Genomic DNA, 22,009 nt, shown 5'->3' with positions numbered 1-22,009 from the left:
TATCCCCCATACAAACTCCAGAAAATGACTTAAAGGTTAAAATTCATTTACAAACACTAATCTAACTCCCCCTACCAACATTTTTAAGGATAGGGCCATATTTTGCCCTACTCCCCTTAAAGCTCTCCCTTTGAACATACATACTGACTGGTGTAGGGTATCATATGGTCGGCTATGCCCGACTATACATTCATACTTGTTTGTTATGTGATACGTAGTCTAAAGCTATTCAAAGATTAATCTGCTATTGTGTTCACTGTATGTAAGTATATTTATAATTATTTTATTTACATACATGTATAATCTGCAATTATTTTTGTAACTTTTTACAACTACATATTTAAAATTAAAACATACAGTAACTCACAAATCAAATCAGCCACTTACAGTTCTAATAATACAAAAGTTGAGGAAATGAAATATATTCTTTTATTAAATGAATTAATATATTTATAAGTTTACAATTGGGACGAACAACGAATTTTTTGGAACGAATTTTCGTCGTCAGATATAGAACACACTGACGAAATTCGTCATACGTAACGAACGATAGGTTGCGATAGGTTTATTTCTATTTCTTACGCAGACGATCGACGAAATAATTGGGGAAAATTGTTTTAAGACCATTTTCTAAAATTTGGCGCCGGTTGTGAGTACAGCTAATGACAATACAATATTATATTCGAATATTCGAAATTATATTCGAAAATTCGAAGTTATGTTCGAAAAATTTTTATGGTCTTAAAATAATCTCTGCGTCATAAAAACTAAAAATAAAATTTTCGAAAATTCGAACTTAGGTTCGAAAAAATTTTTTAAGCCATTAAAACCAGTTCTGGTGGCTCGAATTGTCTGAAATTTGGCAGTTTGGAATTTTTAAAATAAAGTTCGAAAATTCGAAGTAATGTTCGAATAAATTTAAAAGCTGTTAAAATTATCTCAAAATCGTGGAGATTCACAAAAATATAATTTTTGTTCCTTTTGATTACTTTTTCCAATTTCGAACATAAAATATTTTGAAACGAATTCGCAGTACGCAACAAATTTTTTCGACTAGTTCGTCGTGCTTTACGAAATTCGTCGTTCGTCCCAATTGTGCGTATACCATTACCTAAACGTGCTAAACGATCATGTTTCATTCAACGTGAAGGAGTGTAGTCCTATGCGGTAATTTCATGCAGAAACTGTAAGGGGGATCACACTCCTACTGATAGAAAGTGCCCTGTACGTGTGAAGGCTTTTGCCATTAAGAAGATTATGACCTTGGATAATTTGTCGATGAAGGAAGCTCGCATTCGATTCAGTTCATCTTTTTCGAATCGTTTTGCGGATTAGGAGAATGATGTTTCTTATTTTCCCCCTCTCAGGGTGAATAGACCAGTTAATAACATTCAGAGTACACATCAGGAGGCGGCTACTAGGGCGATTTACAGTGTAATGCCATTCGTAATAATAATAGGATGAGAGCGGAGTAGAATGCAAGGGAAATCTTAAGAAGACACAAAGATTTCTATGATAAGTATAGGATAGTATTTACTCAAGAAAAACTGGCTTTCCCTACTGATAACCCCTGTTCAAGTCTCAGAGAGTTTAATTTCGTTGGCAGGGACAGAGCGGATGGCATGGTGGAGTGGGAATTTATATCCGTAAGATTATAAAATTTTCGTTAATAGGTCTTGGTCACTGTGATAACTCTGTGGCAATTGGTCAAATATTAACATCTTTGAGAACTATCCGTGATCAATCGAGGGTTTCGAGAAGGAGATTTTCCTGAAATCAGTTGGCATGAATGAAACTATAATCATTTGCGGCGATTTTAATGCGAAGTCTACACTACGGGTTGATGAGCGTTGTGATACCAGGGGTAGATTCTTGAAAGGTGTTCTTTTGTGTGAATAATGGAGACCTAACCTTTATTACACCGAACTCCAGATCATCAGTGATTTGATTTTTTGTAATAACCTGTGCAATATATCCAGCTTGAACGTGGACGATAACTTGAAGGATTTTGTGTCGAGAGTGGATAAGGCAAGAGAAGCAGCATCAATTGAAACATAGGATAATAAAAATATATCCCGAAACGCTGGTGGAACGAGGAATCGGCCATGCTCTTTACTCTTTCTCTTCTTTACTCCGTAGGACAACAGATGCATACGAGAAATTGAAAAAAGCAGATGACGAGCTGAAAGATCACATTTTCAAAGGAAGAAGGAGAGTTTTAGGAGCTTGATTGATAATTTATCTAATGAAATATATATAAATTACCTTAACGTTTTATTTGTGAAGAATAGTAGGGATGGAATCGTTTAAATGCAGTATGAATTGAAACCATCACACATTGGGGAAACATTGCGTAAAGTGTGATCGGGTGAGGGCCCTTAGAAGTAATTTTATACAAAATCTCTAAAATATTTTATGTATGATTACTTTTCTCGAAAACTGTAAGTAAATGCAGCTTGGCAAATTCAAATGTAACTCGCCAATAGTCACAAGCAAATATTGTATTAATTAATAACGTTTCGCTATATAATAAATAATAAATAAATTTATTGAAATATCGATATTTAATGGATTTCGAAATATATTTCTTACTGTTGACATGGCATCTGTATTATCGTATTTCATCGGTATCAACATTTATCCACGACAAGGAACCTAAATGCTCATATGAAAATACTGTGAATTTAACAAATCATCATAAATTTCAAAATGGTTCATTTTTGTATCAAGGAAAAATAATACCACCGGAGATAATAGCTCTCTATGATTATGCTGTATTATGGGGAACGAATAAATCGGTTCCGTTGCATGTGAGAGGTTGCATTTGTGATAAATATCCTTGCATTAGATTGTGTTGTGAAAAGGATGAATATTTCGATGAAATTACAAAAAAATGTGAAAAACTAAGAAAGGATATAGTAATGATTTGGCAGTTACGAATAGAAGGAGTTGTTGGCAAATTTAAAGTTTCGGATATTCTAAATGAATTTGTGATTGAAATTGGTTTATCCTGTTTGGAAACAATGACATTAAATCTTATTGCAGATACCACGACATTGTCTGAAGTAAGTTAAGGGAATAAAAATAAAACAAATATGAAAGAAATTTAGACATTCATTGGAAATGAATCAGAATAGTTCAGATTATTTAAAGAAAAATATTTTGCGGTTGTTTAGTTATTTAGATGAAAAAAATCGGAGCAATAAATTAATTCTAATTTTAAACTTTTTCCAGACGGGAGTGTTACAAACGCCTTATAAACGATTCGAAAGTTTTGAATTTTGTTATTCGCCGCGTACGACAGATAATTCCATTTATACGTTAAAACCGTTTACTTGCCTCTTAAACGTTGATAACCTCGAAAAGAATAAACTAAGCAAAGGTACGTTTACACTGATGAAATTTCTATCAACATCAGAAAATTTGAAAATTATCGAGGTAAAAGGTAATGTTTTATTCCTTTAATAATGACATGTAAACTCAAGTTCATATTTGCAAAACTCTAATGTTTAAATTATGTATATTTTTTAAGTTTTTTTTAAATTTAATTTCAGATTTTATATCTATTTTATTTTTAATTCCCACCATATTATTGTATTATTTTCTAAAAGAATTAAGAGAAAATCTGAGTGGTAAACTATATTTCTATTATCTTTATGCTATAACACTGAGTAATGTCACTTTTGCTCTTCTTAATACAATGTATTTTCTCTGGAATGGTATATGGATCATCATAATGGGTGAGATTTTTTTATATGGTCAAAAACTTATCGTTTCTTTTAATAAATACGAATCTTTTACTTACAAGGTTTTACAGGTTTAGCTCTTCAGATAATTGCCATTTCATGGCTGTGTGTATTCTCCTACGATATTTGGAAAAATTGCAAATCTAAAACGATTTCTAAGCTGTTTACTATATACTACGTGTGCGTTGGCTTGAATGTGATTCTGGCATCTGGTTTAATAATTCTTAAAAAATTGTCTAAAAGTTATCCTTTGGAAAGTGAAGAAATTTTCGATGAAGTATTGTGGTGGAGAAGTAAGTATGAATTTAGAATATTGTTCTCTTTTATGTTAGTAAAGGGCTCTTCACACGATTACGCTTTAGACTAATGAAAAAGTAAAATGAAATTCCATACGTATAACAAAAATCAAGAAAAAAAGTTGGACCTGGTTCACACTGGGAAACTTTTGATTTTTGTGTGTGAGAGAAAGATATAGAAATATCAACCATCTCTTTCCCTCACACACAAAATAAAAAGTTTCTCAACAAAAGATTCCCAGTGTGAACCAGGTCTTGTATGATTTGTATATTTTGTGTTTACATAAAACAATAACAAAGTAAGACGGAAACAGCTGTTTCACTTTCTTATGTATTTACATAAATAAACTTCATCCCTGATCTAATGCGACTTGAAAATTTTTTTAATAATTTCAAAAAATTAAGAGAGCAACTTGACTGTCAAATTTTCCTTCCGTATTTTTTCTCAATATGTGATGGTTTGATTACACATTGCGTTTAGACGATCCCATCCGTACTTTTCTACACAAAATTTTGGCAGATCATATTATTGCCAGTCCACACATAGAAACTTTTAATTTTTAATTCCTTTAATTCTTTTGAAGTTTCCTTAATGTCCACACATACAAACTTTTGTTTCAGAAACTACGTATTTATTGCATTGATTTCTTCTTGTACGAAAGTTTCAAAGTGTCAACCAGACACTTTGAAACTTTTGTTGAGAAACTTTTGATTTTGTGTGTGAGAGAAAGAGATGGTTGATATTTATTTCTCTTTCTCTCACACACAAAAATCAAAAGTTTCCCAAAAAAATGTTTCCTAGTGTAAACCAGGTCTGACAAAACAAGTTTTCGAGTACGGGAAACTTTGTACCGCGAGAGAGAGATGAATGATATTCTTTCCCTTCTTCTCTCAGGCAAAATCAAAAGTTTCCCAAAAAAAGTTTCCTAGTGTGTACCGGCACTTACTTGTGTGCTCGTTTGAAGGCGACTAAATCTATACACATTTTTCGATCCGTTACTGCCGGTCCACACTAAGAAACTTTTGATTTTGCGTTAGAGAGAAAGAATATCATCCATCTCTCTCGTGGTGCGGAGTTTCTCGTACTTTGAAAGATCTGGTTCACACTGGGAAACTTTTGTTGAGAAACTTTTGATTTTGTGTGTGAGAAAAAGAGATGATTGATATTTTATTCTCTCAACATTCAAAAATCAAAAGTTTCCCAAAATAAGTTTCCCAGTATGAACCAGGTCAAACTTGTTTTGTTATTCTTTCAACAGCAAATTAATGCAATTTACAAGTAGTTTCTAAAACAAAAGTTTCTATGTGTGGACATTAAGGAAACTTCATAAGAGAATTAAGAAAAAGTTTCTCAGCAAAAGTTTCCTAGTGTGGACCAGGTCTTACTTTGTGCATAATTATTTTTTTTTAGATAACAAATTAATGAATCTAGCATTTTATAATCAATTCTCTCTTTTCTTTTACAGATCAAAGATGGTCTTCACTTCAAATTATCATTCCAACTGTTTTAATACTATTATTCAATTGTGTAAAATTGATCTATATAATGGTAGTTATCACAAACAGGCCTAACAGTGGGACACAAAATAAAAAGATTTTCAAAAAGAAGCAAGTATCTCTATATAAGAGTTTAAATTATATAAGAGTTTAAATTATTAAAATCTCTATTTTATAACTGATTTTTTATAGTGTGATTATCTTCTTGCGTTTATTCATAATATTGGATATACCATGGACCTTTAAAATCTTAAAATTTTCAATTGCTGATGCCGTTGAAGGGCTGATGATATTTTTGGCGTCTGTTTTTAGAAAAAAGATTTGGATATTACTGCAACAGAAGTAAGCACTTAAACTTTTCTGTTAGTTTTAATAGTTACAAAAAGAGTTTTAATTGTTTTCAGTATTAAAAAGAATCGAATACCGGAAGAGAATGTTATCAATACAGAAGAACTTATAGAATAATATCAGTATTTTTGTGTAAAATATTTTAAATTAATGTTTATATTTACCATGAATACAGTAGGTAATAAATAAAAATTGTATTGACTCATTTTATTAGACCTGGTTCACACTGGGAATTTTTTTTGGGAAACTTTTGATTTTTGTGTGTGAGAGAAAGAAATATCAACCATCTCTTTCTCTCACACACAAAATAATAAGTTTCTCAACAAAAGTTTCCCCGTGTGAACCAGGTCTTATGGACGAATGCAGGTATATTGCTAAAAAAGCTATTCTAGGATGTGTGACTAATTTTTCTATGCACTTATTAAGTTTATATAAGTTTGTCATTCAGGATCCTTATAGATAGCGGAGTCGATTAAGCCATGTCTGTCTGTCTGTTCCGTCTGTCTGTTGAAATCAGTTTTTAGAGGTCCCCAGATATCGGCGAGATCCGAATCTTCAATACTTCAGTTGGACATGCTTTCGAGAAGATCGCTATTTAAAATCAGCAAAATCGGTTTATAAATAACGGAGATATGAGCAAAAATCGGAGACAACCTCTGAAAATTTCATCAAAAAAGCCACATTTTTTCATGCTTTGTTAAAAAAGCAACAACAACACTATGAATTGGATAAGGATGTACATGTGCGTGTGGAGATGTATTTGGTTTTATTCAGCTGTGTATTTTTTTTGTATGTTTGCATGCTGTTCTGTTCTCACGAAGGTAAGTGGGTATAACAAGAACAAGGAGATAAAGCAGGAATATGTTGGTAATACAGCTCATATTTGTTTGAGGGTGGTAATACAGTTTGAAGGTGGTATTACAGTACAACGGTTAATATTTCTTTCTGCTACAGTTAATATTTGTTTGTGTGTATGTGCAGAGAAACAAAATAAATAAAAACTTTTTTTAAACATACTTGGTGAAGATTCGGCACAGCCGAATGTGGAAACATTACTTGTTTAATATCATCCCCAGTATAGAGGTGTGAGGGGTATAAAGACAAAAAATCCAATGACACGTTTTTCCAAACTTTCAGCAAAAGATGTTGCACTTATCCATGTATCAGTTCCCTCTTTCGATTTTGAAATTATCGTATCTGATGGTAGTTAATCGATATGTATATAGATATATCGTAACTAAATATTAAATCTAAATTTACACAAAACTGGTTCCGCAATATAGATAAGACCTGGTCCACACTAGGAAACTTTTGTTGATAAACTTTTTCTTAATTCTCTTTTGAAGTTTCCTTAATGTCTACATATAGACATCTTTTTTCAGAAACTACGTGTTAATTATATTGATTTGTTGGACCTGTGGGAACCAGGGGTTTATGTACGAATGAGAAGAATAATAAAACAAGTTTCCGAGTACGAGAAACTCCGTACCGGGAGAGAGATGAATAATATTCTTTATCTTTCACTCTAACGCAAAAACAGTTTCCTAGCGTGGACCGTCATTTTGATGGATTTGATTTGAAAAATACAAAACTCAATTCATCAAATGTCAATCCGATAAAAATGTCATCAAATCACTATCTTTATAAAAGCTTATCCTGAAAGGAGATGGTTAAGTTCTAAAATGTTTTGACGTGGTTCATACGCAGCACTTTTTTTGGAACATCACTGTATATCGTCACCTGAAACGCAAACTTCTCTAATTTACCAAAAAAAAAAATTCGACTCCTCCGACCAAAAAACATATGTATATAATGCAGAAAATTATTCTCTTTTCAACAAATTTTGCAAAAATATCGATTAGAAGATTAAGGAGTATATATTATCCGCTAAACTCAAATAAGTTTGATTTGGAAAACTGCCAATTTAAAATCTTAAAATAAATTGATTCTGATATTAATCCCATTTAATGTTTTTGAGTACAATATTAAAGTGTTGCCATACAGAAAACGTCACTGTTTGTTATCAAAACAATGCATGTTTTATAAAAATGAAGAAGACAATTGCAAATGTAATATGAAAATTAATGAAAACTTAAATTTAATAATTTTAAAAAAATATATATAAGGGGTTGTCTTTTAAAAGCTTAAGTTTCCCATTTGTGCAAATTTATTCGACATGTTTCATGAAACCCCTCTTCAAATTCTGTTCAATTACAATATTTGTATACATTTGTTAAATGAAATTTAAAAATATTGTTTAAACAAAAAATTATAAATTTAAAATGTGAATATTTAAGTGCTTAAGTTAAAAACACGATCAATACAGAGCAGTTCTACTAAATGCACAAAGAGACTGTTCAAGTCTGCCAATCTAAATAGTCGCTCAAACTTATAAGGGTTGAGTAAATCAATTTTCATATAATTCAATTGCGAGAATGGAAACATGCACAGGTTACACAGTTTACGAGGCATCAGCTGTTTACACTTTTGCATTTCTTGCTCAAGTTTAAACCACCTCCATGGGGCACTTAAACTAGCAAACAAAATTAGCTGATTGAGGGGAGTTTTTCTGATAAAGATAATATCTTCTTTCTTTGGTTAATCCTGGTTTAATATATGTTTCGTGTTTTTAAGTTATCAGTAAAGTTACTGTTTATTGTTTTATATGTTTATTTAACATTTTTCCAAAATTTTCCATTTTACAAAAGTGTTGTTTGTAAAAAACAGCTGTTTATTGTTTATGTTTTTGAGTAAAAACTTGGCAATACTAACAAAGTTAACTGAGCTGAAAAACACAATTATCGGTTAAAGTCCGCCTACATTTGTTCCGTGTTTAATCTAACAGCAAGTTAAGGCTAGTTTAACTGAGGAGTAAGAATCCCGCCATTAAATTAAAAAGATTAATTTCAATTTAATCCTTCTCCTAAAGATTGGCCCTTAGAGGGTTAATATTAATTTAATCGTTTAACGAAAGAGGGCAACTTTGTGCCGTTTCACATTGATTAACTTTAGTTGAAAAAATTTTGAATTTGTGGAAAAGAAAAAATAAATATAATCCTCCTTATTCTGTCTCAAGCAAAATCTAAAAGTTGAACGAGAAAATTTGCTCATTGTGAGCAGGCACTATAAAAGAGAATTAAGAAAAAAGTTTTCTAATATGAACCGATACACGATTTTAAAACAAAACAATTTTGATTTTTTTACAAGATTTTTATTTTTGATACTTTCTTTACAAATAATTAACTTAAAAAGTTTTAATCAAAATAATTTATTTTTATGATTAGTAATACATTTAAAAAATTGTTATTATATGGATTTAAAATCGAACAAAAAATATTAAATAATATAAATTTTGAAATAATTTTGGCAACCATTTTTTCTACTTTAGAGCTGAGTAAATATTAGAAATATTTAATTAAATGCAGAACATTTTAATTTTTGTGTAAACTAGTTAAAACAACTTTATTTTATTGCACACAAATTTTCTGGATTAAGGAATAGTTCATCAATTTTGAAAAGCAAAAATTCTTTTGACATCGACCAGAACCAGAACAAACGTTGCGATTTAATTATGAAAGGGGAAAGGAGCAGCAAATTCGTTGTAGATAATTAAAAACTTAAAAGGAAAACAATTACATCAAAAATATTAAATATACATACATATATTTTGATAATGAGCACAAATAAAGTAATTAAGAGTAATAATAAATATCATTAATTAATTCACAATCATGGTTAATATTAAAGGCACTAAAGTTAGGAGTTTTTTTTTAAGTAAAAAATATAAAATTAACATAATAAAGATGTAAATGTAGCAACCATTTTTGTTGTTGTTAAATCTCTTAGTATTGATACCAAGGTTGACGACGAACCCATTGCAAACGATTGGTGTGATCTGAACGGATCTTAATGCTAGCACCTTCAGCAGCACGCACAGTTTCTTTAACCTAAAATAATAGAAATTTTATGTTAAAAAAAGTACATATTCTTGACATCATTAGTGGTACTTACACTTTGCATGAGATTTTGGGCATTTCCTACCAACATTTCGGTAGCTTCACGATCTTCATCGGAACCTTGAGCACCCAACATGGTGGCTTTAACGGTGGATAGAATTTTCAATTGTGTACCAATAGTTGGTATACGTTCGCAAACTTGCAACAGATTGGTACGAATGCGACGATCGGTACATTGGCGAGCTAATTCCTTTGCCAGACGTGTAACATCTTCGGAGGCTTCGGCAATTTTCTTTGCGGTGGCAATCAATTCACGCTTACTACCACGAGAATCGGATTGCACTAAATCGGAGAGACGAGCCATCAAAATAGCCATACGTTTAGCGGCAGCAATGATTTCGTTATCTTTGGACGACCATTGACGCACTTCTTGATGTAGGCCACGGGCAGCAATCTAAGAAAGAAGAAAAGTTATACCCAAACAATTATATAACAATCGTAACAAACTTACCAAAATAGGTTGATTAGCATGAGGCATAGTACGGAATACGCCTTCATCTTCGTCATCAGTTTCTGGTGGAGGTGGTCTCTGGGGTGCCAAACCATCGCGGGGTAGAGGTGGCCTTGGGGGAGCACGTTCAACTAAAGTAAAAAGCAAAAGTTAAGTAAAAATTTTTAAAAAAATTTCCAAAACTCATCTCACCATTTTGGTTGGACAAGTGCATGACACTGAATTCTGGAATTGGTGGTGGTGGCATATCGGGTAATGGTGGTGCTGGTGGAGCCATAGCAGTTCTTACATCACGTACATCTCCCAAAAGCTAAAACAAATTATTATCAATAAAATAAGTAATGCTCCAATAATAATTCTCTCCACATTTGTACTTACTCTTTGGAATGAATTTTTCCAGGCTTGAGCTGCCGCTGGATCATTGATATTGGTGGCAACCCGCTTAGCATCTCCCACCATGGCGGGTAATGAGCTTTCCAAACGATTAGTGGCAGCATTAAGTTTGGCCGTAAATATTGGATCTTCCGAGTTATCAGCTTCCTGTTTGGCCACCAACAGTACACGATTGATTAAACGCGCAATATTGGAAGTATTGTCGACCATTTTTTGGGGTTGTTTGGCATGAATGGCATCTTCACAGAGTTTGGCATACATTTGCATGTGTTCTTCGGAAGTTTTAATAAAATCGGCAGGATCGGTGGCTTGATCGCACAAAGTACGCATGCGTAAAACTGTATCGGCATATTGTTGTTTTAAATTTTGCAAATGCTCATCGGCAGCTTTGCTGGTTGGATAGTTCATGCGTATGCGTCCCGCATTGATTAGTTGTGGTGTCATCGAGTCCACCTGTGTCGCTGAGGAGAGCAAGATTTCGGCAATTTTCTTATTACCACAAGCACCACCAGCAGCTACCATACGTGAAGTTTTTGAGGCACGATCACTAAATGCTTGTAAATTATTGGATTTCTGGTTGAAGTTCTGTTCTCGTCCAGGCGTACCTTCGGGCAACATTACGGCGTCAGTGAATTGTTTCAAGGGCGTACTAACATCCATAAAATCTTGTACAATGCGATTAACCAAAGCATTTTGTACAGCAGCTTTGAGTTCATGCAGTTTTTGAGTCAACTTCTTGGCAGCTTCTTTGGCTACTGGAGTGTTTCCTGCAGCCTGGCGCTTTAAACGCTCTACTTCGTCGCACAATTGCATAATTTCGGCCTTTTGATGACCAGGACAACCTTCAGCTACCTTACGTCCCTCTTCGACAATTAAATTAACTGCACGTTCACCTAAACCACCATCATTTACTTCAGGATTTTGCAACCATTTAACGGCCTGCTCCAAACGACCCTGAATGGTGTGGGCGGTTTGTTGTACTCCAGCCTTGTCAACACCCACAACGGCGTGTTGTATTTGCGACTGCAAATCACCCAATTTCTCGCGTATACTGCGTGCCAAGGATTCAGCTTGGGGTGATGTGCCCTTGCCCTCCTGACGCAATTCACATAAACTATTAGCCATGGCAGTAATTTCATCGGCCAAACGGCGTATGGGATAAGAATCTTGAGGCAAGCAACGCTCTGATATCTCATTGGCATTTTCGATAATTTGGCGCAAAGCTTTCTCACCCACACCACCACGCAAAGCATAGGGATTGTTAAGCCAATCATTGGCCAGTTCGGCTTTGGTATTAATAGCATTATTAAGCTTTTTCAATACCGTCAAATTATCCAATTCACTAGTATCTTCATCGTAAGTGGTCAGCTGGAGAACACGGATAATTTCTTGAATTTCATCACTCATGCGTGAAGCCAAGTAGTTACGATTCTCGGCAGCCTCTTCTACACCCTTACCCTGTTGCTCCACAATATGAATGTACACCTTCATACTGCAGATAAGAATGGGTGCCAATATCTTAACCTGTTCCAAACAGCGTACCAAAATTTCGCTATGCACCTGATGCGTTAATTCCTTTTCACGTGCTCCTACTTCGCGAGAAACCTTACTCAAACAGGGAGACAAATCTTTTAGGAATTGTACTAAATCTTCCATGGTATTGATAACTTCCGCCACCGCCAGATAGTCCAATACTCTTTTACATTCTTGTATGATTTTACGAACTTCCGATTCGTCAAAGCAGAGCAAAAGCGAAGAGGTGCCTTGCAGTATACCGCGGCTTCCTTCAATTAGCTTTTTGCGAGCAGTTCCCGAATATGGATCGGCACGCAACATATCTGAAGCTTCTTCAAGCAACTGCGAGGCAGTCTCAACGCGTTGCAATGCTGATGGCATATCTTGGCGGAGTATCTTATCATCCGAGCTGTTAATGGTTTCCCGTCCAACCTTAACAAGATTGGTAACAGCAGCGGAGACAACTTGTACCGGACGGCTGAGATCGGGCATGGCGTTGCCATCTTCGGCTTCTTCGTGGAGAATAACTAAGCGAGATACCTGGCATAGATAGTAATAAAGTGAATTTATATTAAATATGGCTTTAAAATATCAGAATTTTTAGAAAATTAGAAAAATTAAGTAGATTAACGAACAGATTAGTATGATCAAGTGCTTATGTCTTACACTACATACTGGGTGTCTTGTCAGTTTTCTTTTTTATGGAGTAAATTAGTTCATTCTATATTAATTACGTATATGATTTAAATTTTAAAAATAAGATTTATCTGTTTAATGTTTCTTCTCATGTAAACAAAATAATGCTAAAATCACAGATCTAAATAAATTTATATATCTGTACATATATAACTAATTATTTGGCATTTAATCAAAAACATAAAATTTTATAAACAACAGCAGTTTACCGTTGAAAAATAATACAACATGAGACATATTTCCGAAAAAAAATCAAAATGTCTAAAAAACTAAACGGCTTTCAGCACGATGATCTTTAGAATTAAAATTCAACATTAGATAGAGTGGGTGGCTGTAGTACCGACACAATCTGTACAGATGTTTTTTTTTGTTTATAAATACAGATGGATTAGTTGTTGGAAAGCTAAAAATCGGACGTTGGATAAGGTATTACTCATGCCATTTATGATAGATATTATTTTTAGACATTAGTTACGCTTAAATTAAAAACAAACTGAAAACTAATTAAAAAAATTTATATATTATTTTAGTAACAATCAAAGAAAATATGAATTACATTTATTATAGTATGTATGTGTATGTATTTCGAATCAAAAGTATACTTATGTAAAATTTTTTTACAAATTACATTAATTTTATTTCAAAATATTTAAAATTTTTAAGTATTTTGTTCGCAAAATTTTGCTATTTTTAACATCTTTGCTGTAACACCCTTCGAGCAATCGTATCTTAATTGTCGTTTTTACCTGGATTTCACAAAATTTAATCTTTGGACCTGGTCCACACCAGAAAACTTTTGTTGAGACTCTTTTTCTTAATTCTCTCTAAAAATTTTCTTAATGTCTACACATATGTCCAATTCACAATCGATGTCGTATCGCTGTAGCATTGTATGTCATAAAAATTGTTTAAATAAAACTTATGGACACAAAAACAAATCAAATGATGCTTATTGACTTCCAAAGAAGCGAAAAAATTTAATTTTGTTTAAAATTTTCAATTAAACCCATTTATTTTCGAGTTAGTTAATAATTGCCTGTAATTTATTTATATATGTTAATATTATTTAAGTCAAATTAGTTGTATTATTTAATACTACTATTTCACTTCCTAATAACTTCCTAAGAATGACTTCAGATGTAGTGAATTTGGAATCAAATAAAAAGAACACCCCTCCTATGACAAGCCTCAGGTCTTTTTCAGTACTTCCATGGACTTCTAGATCAGCAGTTTAGTTTTGTGCGTGAAGGCCTAAGGATATATTATATATACACCAAACTTTCAATGTAATAAGATCGAAATGTTTTCTCAGTTACATTCACTTTCTGACACGACTATGACGACACTTTTTATGTGTCCTTTTTATCTATTTATCCATCTGTCACATACACTTAACTTTGACTAGAACTTTCTATTCAAAATACCCAAGAAGATAAGACAAGATTGTAAATGCTATAGGATGCGAAGTGGGATCGCTTCGCTTCAATATTCTCGCTACAAAAACTACTACAAGTGAATATTTGAAACATTTCAAGGAGAAATCAGTCCCTCCACTTTAATAAAATAAGATCGAAATGTGTTTTCAGTTGACTTTCTGGCACGATTAAGATGACTTTTAATATGGATTCCAGGAAAAAGTAATCGTTGGCCGCGATCTGCACCGTTTCAAACTTGATATATGCAAGTCAACTCCCTCAACTTTAATATAATAAGATCGGAACATGTTTTCAGTTACATTCACTTTCTGACACGACTTAGATGAGACTTAATATAGAATCTAGAAAAAATTATTCTCCATACTGAAGGTCGTGCATCCTTGGCCGCGGTATCGAACATTATCGATAAACCGGCGATATAACAAACTTTATGAAATGTGTCTAATCAAATTTGTTAAATATAATGTTTGATTCTTTAAGTTTGATTCTCCTCAGTTAAACTAGGATTAACTTGCTGTTAGATTAAACTCGGAACAAATTTAGGCGGACTTTAACCGTTAATTGTGTTTTTCAGTTTTAGATTTAAGCTCAGTTAAATTTGTTAGTATTGCCAAGTTTTCACTCAAAAACATAAACAATGAACAGTTTTTTTTGCAAACAATACTTTTGTAAAATGGAATATTTTGGAAAAATGTTAAATAAACATTTAAAACAATAATAAATAAAACAAAACAAATCAGAAAATTGCAAACTACTTAAAATATTATATTTTTGTTCTTCCGAAATCATTGCTTTATTGTTTTTGTTAATTGTGTTTTCTCACTTATAACTTGAGTTTAACTCAGTTAAACTAAGATAATATGTAACTTTACTGATAACTGAAAAACACGAAACATATATTAAACCAGGTTTAACCAAAGAATGAAGATTATATCTTTATCAGAAAAACTCGCCCTAAGTATCTGTTGGAAACCACAAGATTGTAAAATACCTTTTCTTTTGTTCTTTAAAGAAATGCGAGTCCAAAATTTCAGACATTAACAAACTATGTAAATTATTACAATTTAAAGGCACTACTCCACCAACCAGTGGGCATTGTCAATGGTGTGTACATTAATAAAATCATCACCTATTATTCAAGGCTATAATAAAAACAATAACTGGAACATTATTCACATAATTTGTTAACGTATTTCTTCTAACCAAAAATAGTCAGATTAAAAAGTCAGACCAAAGTTTTGCCGTTTAATTAAGTGAGCAGGTGTTGTTATTTTGGCAAGATCAATGTCGTTTTTACCTACGCTTTTGCGCGTCTCTCGCTCTCTATAACGTTATGGTTCATTCATTAAATAGTAGAGAATATTTTCTGAAAAATATGCTAATCATATTTGTATTATTTACTTTGATAATTTATTTTGTAGTTAAAAGTTTTTAAAAATAAAAAAATTATGTAGGAGTTCTACGTTTACGGTTATACACATAAAATGCAAAAGTGTGATATTTGTGATATTTGTTTATACATTTTTTTGCTTTTAATCTACTTTTTAGTTCTCAACTTAAAATAGATGTTTCCTATATACTTATTTTGCAGATAGTGAAAAGAGTAAGTTCTTTATTAAATACATTTACATCTACATATATATAGCATTGTTACACTTGATACTTTTTATAAAAAATTAAAAAAAAATCAAATTTATTTTTGTATCACCTTACCAACCAAGTATCTAAATTTATAATTTCTTACATAAAATTCCTTACATTTTTAGTTTAAATTATGTTTTCCTCATTATTTCAATTTTAATTTAAACACCATTTATCATATGACATGTTGCATGTAAGCGGTAAAAGTTAAAAAAACACAACGAACAATTATACAAAATTGCCACTGTAAGTCAAAATTTAATTACACAATTTAATTGTCGTAGATTACTTAAAATAAAGAGCATATTAATCATTTTTATGTAAAGTGTCTGTTTGGACAGTTAGGTAGGTGGGTTGTTAAAAAAGTTTTGCACAGATTTGTAAAACTAAAACTAAAATTAAATATTTACTATCGTTTTTACTAATGGAGTATATAGGCACCAGACTGTATTATAGTCTTAACTATAGACTAGATTATAATCTTGTCTATTAACCAGATTATTGACTGTAGTTTAGACTATAGTCTTCACAATAGACTTTTCTATAGACAACACTATAGACTATACTTGACTGTATATTAGACTATTGTTTTGATTACATAAGCTTGACTATTATAGTTATAGTTCTGACTTGACTATAAACAAGGTTATAGTCGTTACTATAAACAAGGTTATAGTCGTTACTATAGACTAGGCTATAGTCTTCACTATAGACTTGGCTATAGACTGGGCTATAGTCTGGACTATAGACTTGACTATAGACTAGGATATAGTCTTGACTATAGACTAGGATATAGTCTTGACTATAGATTGGGATATATTCTTAACTATAGAATGGGATATAGGCTTGACTATAGGCTGTGTTATAGACTTGACTATAGATTGTGCTATAGTCTTGACTATAGACTGTGCTATAGTCTTGACTATAGACTGTGCTATAGTCTTGACTATAGACTGTGCTATAGTCTTGACTATAGACTGTGCTATAGTCTTGACTATAGACTGTGCTATAGTCTTGACTATAGACTGTGCTATAGTCTTGACTATAGACTGTGCTATAGTCTTGAATATAGACTGTGCTATAGTCTTGACTATAGACTGTGCTATAGTCTTGACTATAGACTTTGCTATAGTCTTGACTATAGACTGTGCTATAATCTTGACTATAGACTGTGCTATAGTTTTGACTATAGACTGTGCTATAGTCTTGACTATAGACTGTGCTATAGTCTTGACTATAGACTGTGCTATAGTCTTGACTATAGACTGTGCTATAGTCTTGACTATAGACTGTGCTATAGTCTTGACTATAGACTGTGCTATAGTCTTGAATATAGACTGTGCTATAGTCTTGAATATAGACTGTGCTATAGTCTTGACTATAGACTGTGCTATAGTCTTGACTATAAACTTTGCTATAGTCTTGACTATAGACTGTGCTATAGTCTTGACTATAGACTGTGCTATAGCTTGACTATAGACTGTGCTATAGTCTTGACTATAGACTGTGCTATAGTCTTGACTATAGACTGTGCTATAGTCTTGGCTATAGACTGTGCTATATATAGTCTTGACTATAGACTGGGCTATAGTCTTGACTATAGACTGTGCAATAATCTTGACTATAGACTGTGCTATAGTTTTGACTATAGACTGTGCTATAGTCTTGACTATAGACTGTGCTATAGTCTTGACTATAGACTGTGCTATAATCTTGACTATAGACTGTGCTATAGTTTTGACTATAGACTGTGCTATAGTCTTGACTATAGACTGTGCTATAGTCTTGACTATAGACTGTGCTATAGTCTTGACTATAGACTGTGCTATAGTCTTGACTATAGACTGTGCTATAGTCTTGACTATAGACTGTGCTATAGTCTTGACTATAGACTGTGCTATAGCTTGACTATAGAATGTGCTATAGTCTTGACTATAGACTGTGCTATAGTCTTGACTATAGACTGTGCTATAGTCTTGACTATAGACTGTGCTATAGTCTTGACTATAGACTGTGCTATAGCTTGACTATAGACTGTGCTATAGTCTTGACTATAGACTGTGCTATAGTCTTGACTATAGACTGTGCTATAGTCTTGGCTATAGACTGTGCTATAGTCTTGGCTATAGACTATGCTATAGTCTTGACGATATACTGTGCTATATATAGTCTTGACTATAGACTGGGCTATAGTCTTGACTATAGACTGGGCTATAGTCTTGACGATAGACTGGGTTATAGTCTTGATTATAGACTGGGCTATAGTCTTGACTATAGACTGTTCAATATTCTTTACTATAGACTATAGTCTTAACTATAGACAACACTATACCTTGACTATAGACTAGGCAATAGTCTTGACTATAGTCTAATCTATAATCAGTACTATTGCCTAGTCTATGGTCAAGACTATTGCCTAGTCTATAGTCAAGACTATTGCCTAGTCTATAGTCAAGACTATTGCCTAGTCTATAGTCAAGACTATTGCCTAGTCTATAGTCAAGGTATAGTGTTGTCTATAGTTAAGATTGTAGTCTAGTCTATAGTCAAGATTATAGATTAGACTGTAGTCATGACTATGGACTAGCCTATAGTCTTGACTAGTCTACTACAGAATTGTCTTGACTATAGACTAGATTATTGTCTTGACTATAGACTAGATTATTGTCTTGACTATAGACTGGGGCCGATAGTTCATTCCTGGGTAAAAACTTTCGGTTGATACAGCTATTGATGCGTTGACAATCTTTGGCCGAGTACTATGAGTCAGCTCGTTTCGGAGCGAAATTGATCAATGGAAACCACATTGGTCAGTCTATAGTGTTGGCTATAGACCAGTATCTTTCAGGGAGAGAATCGATCACTACTTCTTACAAATTTGATAACATTCGTTAGTGACACATCTTTAAGATAGAAGTATTTGCAGTTGAGTCTTCCCGAATTGATATTCTGAAGGTTCCGTCAAAGATAGAACTATTGTAATCGCCATAATTCGGGCGATTCTTTAAGAAGTTCCACAAAATAACATAAATGTTTTAAAGAACGAGTTCAAAAAATAATAAGACATTATTGAAAATTTTTAGTTTAGTTCAGATAATTATCTAAAAGTACAGGCATTAGGTTGATCTACTTCGTTATTAATATTTATTAATTAAAAAAATACTGCTAATTTATAAATAAACTTTTATAAATAAACTAAAGAAAAACGAAATAATGAATGAAAACTAAACACTAGAGAAAAAACTTACCTGTTGAGCTACAGGATCTAAAATGCTTTCAATTGTTTTTGTGTGAAACACTGGCATTTTTCCAAATAAAAATTTCTTAATTTTAAAATAAAATATATGTTGTTGTGTATTTTGTGTAGTTTTTTTTTCTTATGCTTCCAATTAAAAAAATAAATAATTTTGCTAAAAGAAAATACAAAAATGAAATTTAATAAAAATTATGATAAATTAGTTTTTATTGTTGTTGTTTGTTTAAAGGTTGAAAATTTGTTGTTATTGTTGCAGCAGCAAGACAATTATTTAAATTTGTTTTTTTTTATGTCACACTATTTTAATAATTTAAACACATTTAAAAATTTTGTTTTTTTTTTTTTTGCTTCAATTCAAAAAATTATGTCAGCTGTTTTTGTTAGAATAAACAAATTTATTTTTGCGTATTTTTAATATATTTTTTTATTGTTGTTTTATTTTTTTATTTGCTTTTTCATTTAAAGTTTTTTTAATAGCTCGAGTATTGTTGTTGTTGTTGAAATTTTTTGAATACAACATTTTTATTAATAGATTGATTTCATCAATTGATTTTATTTTTCAATAATTATTTCAAATGCAATTTATTGTTTTTTCTCTCACTTTATAAGGTTATTGTTAATTTTTTTTACTAGCTATAAATTATTATTTTTTTCTATTTAAATATTTATTAATACAGGCGAGATTAATAAAGTATTGTACTCTCAGTTCAAACTATTTCATGGTTCAATAAACACTTTTTTGTTGTTTTTATGTATTCGCTATTAATTAATTTATTGTTTATTTATTTATAAAAAATTAAGTTATTGTTGAAATATTTCTCTTTAAATATCGTATCAAAACTTTTTGGCAATTTTTTAATTGATTTGTCGTCCTCTTTCTTTAATTATTTATAAATAAGTACCTCAATATAAAGTACGTAATATTGTCTGCCTTAAGTCTAAGTACTAGTACATTATTTTGTACCCGCAACGAGTCATTGTAATAGATTGCTGATGAATCAACAATATTTTTTTATTAAATGAACAACAACTAAATATATAAACGAAAGTAAATAAATACTGTCTTCAAATGAGCAATAGGGCGGCGTCAATATAGAATATCTAGAAACATACATCAAAAACTTTACTAAACATTTCACCCATAAGCTATCAAGTATTAACATGTGTCATAAGTGAAAAATAGATTTGCCACCTTCACACGAGCACACACGTAATATGATCTGTCAAAATTTTGTGTAGAAAAGTACGATCACACAAGCAATATGATCTGTCAAAATTTTGTGTAGAATAGTACGGATTGGATCGTCAAAACACAATATGTAATGAAACCATCACACATTGAGAGAGAATACAGATAGAAAATTTGACAGTCGTATGGCCCTCTTCATTTTTTGAAATGATTCAAAAAACAAGCAGGTCGCATTAGATCAGGGATGCATTTTTATGTAAACACATATAAAAGAAGTGAAACAGCTGTTTCCATCTTACTTTTTTTATTGTTTTATACCAATCGTGTAAACACGAAAAATATAAATCAAACGACTCTTATTCTCTTTTTTGTCATACGGATGGAATTTCATTTTACTTTTTCATTAGACTTGTCGTACGTAAAGTGTGATTGTGTGAAGTGCCCTTTAAACGCAATATGCAATGAAACCATCATACATTGAAAGAAAATACGGATGGAAAATTTAACAATCGTATGGTTATCTGCAAGAAAGTCGCATTAGATCAGGGATGTTTTTTTATACAAACACATACAAAAAAATGAAACAGCTGTTTACATTTTACTTTGCTATTGTTTTATACCAACCGTGTAAACATATTTTTCTTTTTTGTAATACGTATGAAATTTAATTTTAATTTTTCATTACGTACGTAAAGTGTGATCGTCTAAAGGGCAAAAAAGTACTCTTAGAAGAAATGGATCCTTTGTGCATCCATGACATACGTCCCTTATAAAGGCAAAATTTTGAAATTATTCTGATGAACTCCTAAGGACTTCTATAAAGCCATCAAGAAGGGCCATGAACTCTCCTAACTCTATGGAAATGTTGCTGGATGTTTCCTAGTTGAAACATATATATAAGATATGGGCCCTTTATATGAACGCTCCTAAAGGCGGTTAAAGGAATAGTCTTCATTATATACTTAACACACTAAATACAAAACTCCATCCCGATCATATATAAGAGACATAATTTGTAGATTTTTGTTAAATTGCTGATCTCAGAACATTATAGCAAGACAAAGGGATCTACCCTGAAAACCTAGAAACCGAAATATACTAACGTCACCTAACCACCACAAAAAATAAAGGAATGTGTAATCGGATTAATGCAATAACATAGTAAGTAAACTGGATTGGAATAAATACGAGACTAATGAAGCAATTAGGACAAGATTAAATCTAAGACTTAGAACTCTCCATCATACTGGGTACTAGCCCACTCGGAAATAAACGAATTTAATGGCAATAAAGGAAAGATAATTAGAGAAAGATAAACAGATGAGTGGAAAATCGATCGACGCAACAAGAGATGCATTCCAGAGCATCATATACGGCCACTTAGAATAATAGAACGTTGGATAAAACTAAAAATATGCTATGGTGTGACCCTTACTCTTAAGGCTCTTCAGAATGAGCAAGTCCAAGGTGAGTATTATGGATAATTTCTTGAATGGATATACAAATATATAAAGCGGGACAAACGGGTT

General features: G+C 32.1%; 2 protein-coding genes across 5 annotated transcripts in view; one reads left to right on the top strand and one right to left on the bottom strand.

The window, feature by feature from the left end:
* LOC111681449 (vinculin) overlaps nucleotides 1-22,009 on the bottom strand; it is a 35,589-nt gene that overhangs the window by 523 nt on the left and 13,057 nt on the right. The window contains exons 2-7 of one of the 3 annotated variants that reach the window (XM_046945595.1): nucleotides 19,284-19,445; nucleotides 10,733-12,802; nucleotides 10,547-10,664; nucleotides 10,355-10,485; nucleotides 9,899-10,297; nucleotides 9,715-9,834 (exon numbers count right to left, since the gene is read on the bottom strand). In XM_046945595.1, the coding sequence (XP_046801551.1) occupies nucleotides 9,730-9,834; nucleotides 9,899-10,297; nucleotides 10,355-10,485; nucleotides 10,547-10,664; nucleotides 10,733-12,802; nucleotides 19,284-19,340 (2,880 nt within the window). In that variant the 5' untranslated portion in view covers nucleotides 19,341-19,445 and the 3' untranslated portion in view covers nucleotides 9,715-9,729. Of the gene's footprint in view, nucleotides 1-9,714; nucleotides 9,835-9,898; nucleotides 10,298-10,354; nucleotides 10,486-10,546; nucleotides 10,665-10,732; nucleotides 12,803-19,283; nucleotides 19,446-22,009 lie in introns of those variants that run through there. The other 2 variants (XM_046945597.1, XM_046945596.1) reach the window with 2 other exon arrangements.
* Nucleotides 1,713-6,079, top strand: LOC124418676 (probable G-protein coupled receptor Mth-like 3). Of its 2 annotated transcripts, none has more exons than XM_046945599.1 (7): nucleotides 1,713-3,065; nucleotides 3,235-3,382; nucleotides 3,555-3,740; nucleotides 3,809-4,039; nucleotides 5,509-5,650; nucleotides 5,732-5,881; nucleotides 5,944-6,079. In XM_046945599.1, exons 1-7 carry the CDS (start codon nucleotides 2,568-2,570, stop codon nucleotides 6,002-6,004), a joined length of 1,416 nt encoding a protein of 471 aa, XP_046801555.1. In that variant the 5' UTR covers nucleotides 1,713-2,567; the 3' UTR covers nucleotides 6,005-6,079. The 2 variants fall into 2 exon arrangements, with proteins under 2 accessions (XP_046801555.1, XP_046801554.1); XM_046945598.1 differs by having other exon boundaries at nucleotides 3,235-3,445.

Source organism: Lucilia cuprina, chromosome 3, assembly GCF_022045245.1.
Source record: "Lucilia cuprina isolate Lc7/37 chromosome 3, ASM2204524v1, whole genome shotgun sequence".
In the NCBI taxonomy this organism is placed as follows: domain Eukaryota; kingdom Metazoa; phylum Arthropoda; class Insecta; order Diptera; family Calliphoridae; genus Lucilia; species Lucilia cuprina.
Note: the sequence above shows the minus strand (reverse complement) of the source record. Positions and strands in the feature narration are given on the sequence as shown.